This window comes from Loxodonta africana, chromosome 22 (genome assembly GCF_030014295.1).
Source record: "Loxodonta africana isolate mLoxAfr1 chromosome 22, mLoxAfr1.hap2, whole genome shotgun sequence".
Taxonomy (NCBI): Eukaryota; Metazoa; Chordata; class Mammalia; order Proboscidea; family Elephantidae; genus Loxodonta; species Loxodonta africana.
In genome coordinates, this window is record NC_087363.1 from 25,009,649 (window position 1) to 25,021,349 (window position 11,701).

Below are 11,701 nucleotides of genomic sequence, written 5' to 3' on the forward strand. Positions count from 1 at the left end.
CAGTGCCAAAGACACCACACTGGAAGAAAGCAATTGTCTTTTATAGATGCGATACTTGACAGTTTTGTAGAGGTCCCTACCTAGCTCTCAAAAAAGCCCTTGAACTCTGCCAGTCCCTGTTCCCTTAGTCACCCTCTATGAGCTTAACACCCATTCTGTGTACTCTTCCCAAGTCTTGAATTATGAAGATGAGACAGGACAACAGTTGAAAACTAAAAGCCATGGTACACGTAGGCCCATAGGCTCTGGCAAATCATCTCTCTTCCACCCATTGTAGCTGCCCCTCCACGTGCTATGAGTTCCCCTGCTAGCCACCTCAGCCACTAGATCCCAAATCATTCTTTGCCTCTAAGAACTGAGCAAGAGAGAGACCAACTACTGTGGGGGTCCTTTCCGAAAGCCAAGACCAGGTCCACACTTACCAGCCTTCTCTCTCTTTCTAAAAGTTAAGGACTTGCCCATTCAAAATATGTCCATTCGTTGGGAGACTAAATGCTGTTTATCAGTGACCTACAAAGTACATTTTTAAGCAATTCTAAAAATCTGACATACTTAAACTAAAATTAAGGCACTCACTGAGTCTTTTCCACGGGAAGGTGGAAATGGATACGTAAAGAAGCCTTAAAGTCTTTTAAACCACTTAAATGGTGAAAGCATCAGAGAATCACTGGTCTGGGGAAAAGGAGCTCTTCATCCTCTTAGCCCAAAAGTTTCTGGGTAATGATTGGGAAAGGAGAGGAGGGGAAGAAACAACACACCACCACACACTTGACAGTCTGTTCTGCAACAGAGAAGCCCTTTTTATCATGAACATTAGCTCATGCAGCTGGTAGATAGGGGAATGAGAGCAGTAAAACATGTAAGAATGTTGGTTGAAGAATTTCAAATTCTCATAGAATCTGGACTTTACAAAGCCATTGAGGCTGGATGAACCCCTGAAACTACTGTCCTGAGATCATCTTTAAACCTTAAACCAAAAATATCCCCTGGAGTCTTCTTAAAACCAAACAACAGTTTAGCTGAACTAGTAAAGAATGTCTGCCTTGAGTACTGTGCTCTTGTAAGATCTACATGGGAACAAAGTGACAACAGCAACTTGAAAATTTAGATATGAAGGTCAGGGGGCAGTGAGCTTATGTTAATGAAGGAGGAGCAACTCAGAAAAGGAGGGTGAGAATGGTTGCATAACTCAAAGAATATAATCAGTGTCACTGAATTCTACACATAGAAACTGTTGAATTGGTGTATGTTTATTTAAATTAAAAAAAAAGAACTTTAATTTTGTGATTTTTCTAAGTCAGGGGGAGTAGAATTAAAATCCTCAACACGAAAAAGTTCTTATAGCTGTATTTTTAAAAATTCAAAATTGGGTGTCTACAGCCGATGAATGTAATTGCTATCAATAAGTTGTACACCAGTAAAAACTTGAATTTGGCAAAGGTGATATGCTTACAACAATGAAAAAAAAAAAAAAGATAGCTGCTAAGGCTGCTTATGTACAATCAAACACCTCCTGGGATTCGGTTTCTTGGTTAGGAGGTTTAGACTCACGGTTTCAGAGGACACCCCAGTTAACTGGCCAAAAACATGTTTAGTGCTTCTGTTCTACCTTCTAGTTCCCTGTATAGTACCTGAGGTCTTAAAAGCTTGCAAGTGGCCATCCAAGGCACAACAATTGGTCTTTAATTGCCTGGAGCAACAGAGGAAGGGCAGTCTGAATAGGAAGAGAATACAGAATGTGTCCCTAATTGCCTCTATGGACAACTGTCTCCTTTGTCATGAGACCAGAACTCGATGGTGCGTGGCTACCATTTTGATCAGGTTCTACAGAAGAATCCTGATCAAAAGGAGGAAAACTCAGAGCAGAATTTCACATTCTCAGAGAGTCAGATTTTCAGCATCCGTGGAGGCTGGATGAACTCCTGAAACTACTGCCCTGAGATGATTTTTTATAAATTGCTGTTGTTGAGACTAGAACAGCAAAACATATACCAAGTCAACAATTTCTGCATGTACCATTTAGGGACACTGATTACATTCTTCAAGTTGTACAACAATTCTCACTCTCCTTTTCTGAGTTGTTCCTCTGTCATTAACATAAACCAACTGCCCCCTAAGGTTCCTATCTAATCTTTCTAGTTGCTCTTGTCAATTTGATTCCATATAGATAGTTCTTAAAAGAACATAATACTCAAGGCAGACATTTTTTATTAGTAAAGCTAAACAATTGTTTGGTTTTTAAGAAGACTTCAGGGGATGTTTTTGGCTCAAAGTTTAAAGATTATCTCAGGGCAATAGTTTCAGGGGTCCATCCAACCTTCCTAGTCTGGAGTCCATGAGAATTTGAAATTCCATTCTGCTTTTTCCCCATTTTGATCAGGAGTCTGCTATAGAATCTTTGATCAAAATGTTCAGTAATGATGGCTGGACACCATCTAGTTCTTCCAGTTTCCCTGAGATAATCTTTAAACCTTAAATGAAAAAATATCCCCTGAAGTCTTCTTAAAACCAAACAACAGTTTAGCTGAACTAGTAAAGAATGTCTGCCTTGAGTACTGTGCTCTTTTAAGATCTATCTATATGGGATCAAATTGACGACAGCAACTCGAAAGATTAGATAGGAGCCTTAGGGGAAGTTTTTGTTTTTTTTTTTAATTGAATTTTAGATGAAGGTTTACAGAACTAGTTTCTCATCAAACAGTTAGTACACACATTGTTGTATAACATTGGTTAACAACCCCATGACATGTCAATGCCCTCCCTTTTCAGCCCTGGGTTCCCTATTACCAGCTTTCCTGGTTCCCTCCTACTTTCCAGTCCCCACCCCAGGGCTGGTGCACCTCTTTAGTCTTTTGTTCCATGGGCCTGTTCAATCTTTGGCTGAAGGATGAACCTCAAGAGTGGCCTCATTACTGTGCTGAAAGGGTGTCCAGGGGCTATACTCTCAGGGTTTCTCTAGTCTCTGTCAGGCCAGCAAGTCTGGTCTTTCTTTTAGAGTTAGAATTTTGTTTTACATTTCTTTCCAGCTCTGTCCAGGACCCTCTATTGTGATCTCTGTCAGAGCAGTCAGTGGTGGTAGTCGGGCACCATCTCATTGTACTGGACTCAGTCTGGTAGAGGCCGTGGTAGATGTGGTCCAATAGTCCTTTGGACTAATCTTTCCCTTGTGTCTTTAGTTTTCTTCATTATTCCTTGCTCCCAAAGGGGTGACACCAGTGCAATGTCCTAGAAGGCCACTCACACAATTTTAAGATCCCAGACGCTACTCACCAAAGTAGAATGCAGAACACTTTCTTTATAAACTCTGTTATGCCAGTTAAGCCAGATGTTCCCTGAGACCATGGTCCCCACAGCCCTCAGCCCAGCAATTCTGTCCCTCAGGGAGTTTGGGTGTGTCTATGGAAGTACCAGGGCCCTGCATTGTACAGGCTGTGCTGGCTTCCTAGGAGGAAGTAAGTTTATGTTAATCGTGGAGGAACAACTCAGAAAAGGAAGGTGAGAATGGTTGAACAACTCGAAGAATGTAATCAATGTCACTGAAGTGCAGATGTAGAAACTGTTGCATTAGTGTATTTTCTGCTGTGTAACTTTTTTTTGAAAAGTTAGCGCCTGTAAAGAATCAAGGTAATATGTATACGGGTTTTCACTATAAAATTTTTTCAACATTTCAGTATTTTTGTAACAGAACGTTGGGCAGCCCCACTGGCTCAGAGCTCTGCTTCCACCTGCACTGCCTCAGCAACTGCCAGCTCTGTTTTCATCAGAATGCCTTCAAATGTGTCTTTTTAGCATCACACTGAGCTGCCTGCCTATGTGCTCCAAAGCATCTTCTCAGGCACCAATTACTGTTTTTTATCATACTCTGGTCAGAAAGTTGCAGTTGCATAGCCCCAACTCCATTTTTCCTATAAGGTCTCATAATATCACAGATATGTGATTTTGCAGAAAACATACACATATAGCGTTTAGCAGGAACGACTGTAAGGTCTCCTAGAACAAACTGCTTAGGATCAAAGTTTATCTTGGAAGTAAATCCAGGTCTGCCTTGTTGCTAAGGCAGAAAATTACCAACTCAACCTCTCCGTTCCTGTTTGAGGAGGGCTCTCATTCCTATTCAGGGATGCCGGACTGAATAAAAAAGAATAAATGATTCGACAATTATTTGTTATCTTATTAAGTGCTTCCAGTAATAGGGGCAGTTCTTACAATCCCACAACATCACCGAACCCCCTCTTCTGACCACGAAGCAGAAGGAAAAATGCACATTCCTCCTACTGACCCACTGTTTTTCAATGTCTACCTCTGAGTGTAAAAGACTGAGCATGCTCATAGTGGTATGATTCAGATGCCCTTACAGCTGAGAAACCAGAAACCTGCAGTAAGATGCTAGGAGGGGCATGTATCTGGCACGTGAGCATTCTAGTCAGGGAGGTGCCAACAGCTCTGTTGAATTGCATAATAGGAAAGATGACAGCCACAAGACCTAGTGGGCCACCATCCACAGCACTGCATGGAATTTCTATAGCCATTACCATCAGAACCATCAAATGGCCCATTCCATTGAAACGGTAAGCTCCTGAGTACCAGGAAGCATCTCTTAAATATAGCTGTCTCCCCTCTAGTACCTTGTACACAATAGGTACTCAATCATCCAGCCTCGCAGCCCACTGCACACTCCTGAAAATAAGGGCTAAGGAAATAGGCCCAGGTAAGTTAACACTGTGTTAGTGTGTTATAAGGGGCCAGATTCAAACCTCGGCCAGTCTGACTCTGGAGCCCCAAGCTTTATACCACATTACACTTCCCCTCAAGATTCATGATACTCTAAAAAAGAAACCAAGCCTGCTGCCATCAAGTCAATTCCAACTCATAATGATCCTACAGGACAGAGTAGAACTGCCCCAGAGTTTCCACGGCTGTTATCTTTACAGGAGCAGACCACCACATCTTTCTCCCACAGAGCAGCTGGTGGTTTCAAACCACCAACCTTCAGGTTAGCAGCCAAGTGCTTAACCACTGCACCACCAAAGCTCCTCCATGACACTCTAGGGAGCTCATAACTCATCATGAGGAAGAAAACATGTAAAAAGAGAACTCCATAAGAGACAAAGAACAGTCCTATATAATAATAAAGGTATCACAAGGCCACACAAGACCAGTTGTCAAGGCCATGATGCTAACTACAAGCTCTACTGGCAGTCAGAAGCCAGAAGGGGCATCAGCCTTATAGTCACGGAAATCTGAAAAGGTTTGCCTGAAGGAAAATATTTAAGGTGGTGACCCTTTCTGATTAAGGCTTTTCCCTGACATCTGCAACCATAAAATGGTTGTTAGCAAGGAAAAAACACTTACCTGTGTGGAAAGCATAGCCCAGAATCTGATTCTTATATGTCCTGAAGCTACTTAAGGATGACACAGATTGTGTGTTTACCAGGTATCAGGCCTGCTCTAAGCTCTTTACATGTATTAAGTCATTTGATCCTTGGGACAATCCTACAAGACAGGTACTGCAATTGTGCCCACTTAAATCATGAAAGCATGGAGGCAGAGAGAAGCTGTGACCTCTCCAATCTTCCCCAGCCAGTGAGAGGCAGCACTGAGGTGGGAACCTGGTGTCTGGCTCTGGAGCATCTGCTCAGTGAGGCTATGCTGCTCCCACTACACTGAGGGCTCACAATGTCAACCCACAGCCTAGAAGGTAGAATTCACACATAAATGCTGTGAAGGCATGTTGCCCTGATACTCTCTCACCTGGACCATTTCCCTATCATACCACAGTGTTAAATAATATAAGAAAAAGGAGAATTGCGATTTGATTGAGCTTTCTATCGCTTTACAAAATCAAGACTGTTAATTCAGAAACACCCTGCTCCATGAGAAAACTTCTTGTTCTCCTTTTACAAGTGGGTGGACCACAAAGCCCACTGATTGATTAGCAGGTAAACACAAGGCAATTAAGTGATACTTAATTTTTAGCTCAAAATGTGTTGTCCACGTTAATCTCAAGCTCAATTTTCCTTTCTCAGACATAGTTAACCAACAAAACCAGGATATTAATTTTTTTACGTAATTTGAAAACAGATGGGGCGGCTGAAGAAAAACAAAGAGGTGGGAAGAGGCGGCTCTGGTACAGCTGCTATCTACCCTTCTTCTGGTCCCATTCAAGGGGTTACAATGGTACCACTTGGCCAGGGTTTCCCAGGCTTACAGGAATGTAACTTAGAGAGAAGACACAGTGGGAGGATCTCTTTAATCAGCAGTTCCAGAAGGCGTTGTGATGGTTCTCGTTTATTTCTAAAACATGTTTGGCCAGCTTCAGTACAGGCTATAGGACTTTTTCTCTTTATCCATTGAAGGAGAAAAACCATGCTCCTATTTAAGTCATACAAAGTCCTCCGGGATCTGACCCCTGAAGCCCTCACCAGCTACATTTCCTGTAAGCAGCCCTCGAAGAATCCTCCCCTACAGCCCTGCCATGGCTCCACTCTCTGCCACCGCCAACGCTAACCCTGCACTGTCTGCTGAAGAATACTGACTCCAATACTGCAGTGTCACCTTGCCACAGTTTCTACAACCACTAATGTAGCACTCACTCGATCTACTTCCATTGGCGTTTGCTGAGGTTGGCCATGTGCAAACTGCTGTGCCAGGTATGACGGATGACAAAGATGAGCATGATAGCCCCCAGCTGTAGGAGATTTCCAATCCAGTGATGTACTGATTAATTCAAAATAGACTAAGCCCAAGGAAGTACAGATATGGTGTTGTGGAAAGTCAGAGAGACTGCATTTGGTTGACAGAATCAGGGCAGGCTCAGGGAGAAGATGGTATAAAACAATGGCTTAGAAGAATAGCTAGGCTTTCAATAAGCAGTCAATACACGGAAGAGGTCATTTTGGGGTGGGGAGCAAATGTACACAAAGGCTTGGGCAAGGGGTGGCACAAGACTATAAGCGCCATGAAAGAGGAAGGTTAGGAAAGGACTTTGGAAAGTCACCCAAGAGGCAGTTCACATTTGCCCATCACAGGGAGGAGGGACGTGAGGTCACAAGCACAGTTATGTTCTTACCTTTTCTGAATGAGTCCAGGCTGAACATTTCTGGCCAGGAGGAAAAGCTGGAATCCTGAGAAGAAGGAGGGCCAGAGGCAATGGTTAATGTATTCCTAGTCCAGGAACACACAGAGAAGACTTCAATAACACAGAGAGCATTGTCTAGAAGACAAGATAAATGAAGCTCTTCACTAAAGAGCACCAACCGCTGTTCCCAGTCTTAAGGATGGGAGGGGCCAGCTCCACTCTAGAGTAATTACTCCATGGCTTTGTTTCTTTCTAATTGAGAGCTTCCTTCTTTTCTCTGTCCTAAAACTCTCTGAACCCTGTTAAATAGAAGGAGGTGCATTTCATCATGAGGGACATATATTTCCACCTCCTCACAATACTTGCCAATTTCCCTGGGACTTCCAGAAAGAAAAGAAATTCTTTATGGATCCCTTCTCTCAGGTGGTATCAGGGAATGGGGTTGATGACTGCCTTATGGACTAACAAGCTTACTGGGCTTTCCCAAAATCTAGTCTAAGTCCTTAGGAATGAATTTGACTGACAGTGTCAAAAAGTAACCGTACAGTGATTCCAAAGAAAAAGCTTTCAGAGCGGAGTCTTTGAGAAATGACAACAACAAATTCAAGGTCAACTGTTGGCCAAAAGTTTTGGTGCATTTGCTCACTAATATTTCCAACTGAGAGTATAAATAAATAAATAAATAACATCTCTGTATACAATTTTGTTTCAAAAAATATTCAGACTTACAGCTGTTTTAAATAAGGTAATACTCCTGGGTTAGGTGCAATAATCTTATGTGCTTTAGTCTGAAAATACGTATACAATGTTTTAGCAAATTAGGATAATGTCCAACATTACTAGGAGTCTACTGGGGCCTATAATCCTGCTCCTGACTGCTGTTTCCTCTTATTTTTAAATCTTGGGGAGGTGGGGGTTGGAGGGCTGACCTGGGGCCGAATCTTTCAGGTCCATAGCAGGTCTGCCCTGATGGCCTCCTCTCCCCCAGGGATGCCGGAAATTTCAGCCGATAGGATATGGTAGCTCAGAGAGAAAACTTCAATATAATATCAACAATGATAAATTTTACTTTAGGAAGTTACATGCTATAGCCTCCTTCTATCCAAATTAAGAGAAAAAGGGTATAATCTGAGGTTCTAGTTTAAGAATACTATAAAATCTAAAGCATCTCAAATGGTTATTATCTAACCAATATTTTCTTGCTAAGAAATTGTAAAGTAGTTTGCTTGAAAATAGACTCTGGTTTTGCTTTTAAAAGGTCCCTGATGTAGGGATTGGCAAACTTTTTCTACAAAGGTCCAGGTAGTAAATGTTTTAGGCTTTGCAGGCCAGGTGGTCTTCTGTCACAACTACTCAACGCCACTGTTGTAGCATGAAAACAGTCAAAGACAACATATAAATGAATGAGTATGGCCATGCTTCAATAAAACTTTATTTATGGATACTGGAAAAAAAAAAGTTCCTGATCTTCTCTATGTCAACCAAAGCTCAAATACCACTATCTTTTTCTGTACCAGTCTAAAAAAATACAGTATGAGATTCAAGGTAGGATTTTTTGGAGATATTTTACAGAGCTCTAGGACATTTCATAAAGATTCAAAAGAAAGCTATCTTCCTTGTGATGTGCTGATAAGTTAAAAAACCATTGTGGTTCAGTGTTTCTTAAATAATTTAGAGGTAAGTAAAATTTTATTATGTCAAGAACTCTTACATAATGAAATACCACTTAATTCCAGGTAGAATCACTATCAGATTATTCCAAGATGGAGAGATTCCACAATGACCAGTTAAAAAGGACAGCTCTCATCCCCCTCCCCCCGGCCAAAAAAAACCAAACCCATTGCCATCCAGTCGATTTCGACTCATAGCGACGTCACAGGACAGAGTAGAACTGTCCCATAGGTTTTCCAAGAAGTGGCTGGTGGATTTGAACTGCCAACCTTTCGGTTAGCAGCTGAGCTCTTAATTACTACGCCAACTCTTCCAAGTCAGTCGTAAATGAACTTAATACATGTCTCTTGCTTTACCAGACTTTGTATGCATGCCTACATCAACTTACCTTACAAGAGCAATGATAGTTTCAGGTTTTGCAGGCTTCTGAACTGGAGCTGAATTCTCTCCTTGCTATTCCTCATCACGAGGTTGAGCCTCCTCCTGGGAAGTACAATGCTGGTCACTAAAATGGGGATCCCCACAGGGAAAGAAAGTTGCTCCGTTCACTGGAATTCATTTATTAACTCTAACAACAAGGACAAATTTCGTTAGTGGTATGAAACACACACATCAGCTACATTGGCCTCACTTCAGGACCTCCCATGACCCACTCTAGACCATCAAATTGTGGGCTGTCCTACACCAGCACCTGTAAGATACCAAGAAAGAAATGTCATGATAAAGACAGTCTTATAAGCCTGAAAAGTATTTTCTCCAAACCCAGAGCAAAACCTGCTTCAGTTTTGAGTTCTAATCCCATACACTATAACACAAGCCTATCCAAAAGCAGATAAAGAAACCTGTGAGAGCTGGAACTTGACAGGGCTGCCTTGTTTTCCCGGGTCTCACAAATTTCCCGCCTTTGACAGGGTGCAGTCACCACTTTTCTATTGCTCTCTACTAGTGGAAAATATTTGCTTCCTTCTCTGGCAGGTTTCCGCCTTGCATAGGTTCCAGCTTTCACAGGTTTTACTGTACTATGCTACTCTGGGTTGGGAAAATAACACAGCTAAAAGTTAAATAGCATTATTACAGTTTGAAAAGTACTTCCACAGGCTTCATCTTATTTAATCCATGCTACCATCCAATGAGGTATGAATTATCTTTTCTGGAGAAGGAAACTGAGGCATAGTTTACACAATTTCCCCAAGATCCCATAGCTGGCACAGGGCAGGAGGGAAACCTGCTTTTAGGTACTCTGACTCCAAAGCTTTCCGGCTCATACTACGCCGTTTTTCTTACTTCCAAGATATCATGCTGTTGCCTGGTTCATTCCTTGAAATAATATTTTATACTGACATCTTCAAAGGGTTGAAAGGGGTGAGAAGAGTCCAACAGCTAATAAAACTTTGGACCACAACCACATAAATTAAAACACTGAGAGTGTAAATAACTTTTGGGGATATAAAGACAACCTACACAGGTAGAAAATGCAGCAAAAGATGTAGTTCCTGCACCTTGAAGAGCTACACAAATAAAGAGCATTATCGTAAATCCCAAATAATATATAAAGCGTCCTCCCTCGGGGAAACGTCAACACACTTAGAGATTTACATGTAAATTATATAAAGAGATGTAGTCAAGAACCAGAATGACAGTGGGGGCATTGTCTTCCAAGGAACTCTAGGGGTAACCAACAGACAATGTCTCATCTCGCTCTGGCCATTGAGCTGCAACCAAAAACAGGGTAAGAGACTGCAACTGGCCATCTGCAGTCCATTTGCTACGGTATATGGCAAGCCCCTGTGGATTAGTGCTGCAATGGGGGACAGACTCTGCCTTGCAAAACCGCAATTAAGGTGACCAATGTTGCTACACGAGAACTAGCTAGACAGCATGCTGATGCCATGCTCCTGGCTTGGTGGTTCTGAGGACCCCTGGGATTCCAGTTCACTACAAACAAAGGACCCAACATGCATTAGGTCTTTCCCTGCGAAATGGGGCCAGTCGCCAATAGCAAACAAAGAACACATCACCCCTTGGCCGCCCCCAGTGACACGATCGGTGCAAAAGAGGGCAACCAGGGAGGCCAGAATGCATCAGGCCTCCTTCTGGACGAAAGGTCCAGGAGGCACGGGGGTGCAGACAAAGGTCCCGGGGCACTCCAGGGGCTTACTCCAGGCCCTGCCTTGGGGAAACGGAGCATCCCCTGAGGCGAGGGCGTCGTTGCGCCAATGAAGAGGCCTCTACCGCGGCCCCCGCGGAGCCCCTGGCTGCTAGGCCCGCCCCAGCGGACCGGTCTGGCCCCCGCCCCCGTCCCGGCTCCATGGCAACGGTAGGCCCAGGCCTGGCTGCCACAGCTCGGCCCGGCCGGCTTCCCGGGCAGGCCTAGGATGCCCGGCCTGCTTCTCGGGCCCGCCCGCTTCTCCGCCCCACTCTCGTCAAGGCCAGCAGTGGGACCCGGGCCCCTGCTCGCGCCGACCACCCCCGGCCGCGGGAGGCTCTTCAAGGGGGCACGAAAGGGGAGAATAAAAAGCCCAATTCACCTGTTGTTACAGATGTGAAACAAGCCTCGGTGCACCGCGCATGAGCCGCGGCCCCCCCCCCACCGCGGCCGGACTACAACTCCCACCAGCGGCGGCGCGGCCCTTCCGGGTCCCGTGGCGGAAGTCCAGCCGGCCGCCCCGGCGTTGCCGGCCCCGCGCCACTGACCCCCCTCCCGTGCCCGGCCCCGCGTCCCAGCGGGTCTCGAGCCGGTCCCCCGCCCCGGCTCGCAGCGGCCGCCCAGGGCTCACGGCGCCGGGCGGCCAACCAGCCGCGAGAGCCCGGCAGCGAGCCCAATGAGAAGCGGCGGCGGCGGGCGGAGGCGGGTCTTCCGGCAGAGGCGCGAAGTGGGCGAGAGCGCGGGCGGCGCTGGGGTCGCCGAGGGAGCGGCTGTGGCGGCTGGGGAGGTGTCACGCCGCCACCCTC

General features: G+C 44.6%; 1 protein-coding gene across 5 annotated transcripts in view; it reads right to left on the minus strand.

The window, feature by feature from the left end:
* DHX30 (DExH-box helicase 30) overlaps positions 1-11,392 on the minus strand; it is a 31,239-nt gene extending 19,847 nt beyond the window's left edge. Inside the window, exons 1-4 of one of the 5 annotated variants that reach the window (XM_064274610.1) lie at positions 11,278-11,392; positions 9,138-9,232; positions 8,008-8,114; positions 7,070-7,124 (exon numbers count right to left, since the gene is read on the minus strand). In XM_064274610.1, the coding sequence (XP_064130680.1) occupies positions 7,070-7,124; positions 8,008-8,032 (80 nt within the window). In that variant the 5' untranslated portion in view covers positions 8,033-8,114; positions 9,138-9,232; positions 11,278-11,392. Of the gene's footprint in view, positions 1-7,069; positions 7,125-8,007; positions 8,115-9,137; positions 10,967-11,277 lie in introns of those variants that run through there. The other 4 variants (XM_064274611.1, XM_023547763.2, XM_003409684.4 and 1 more) reach the window with 4 other exon arrangements.
* Between the last annotated feature and the right edge of the window lie 309 nt (positions 11,393-11,701).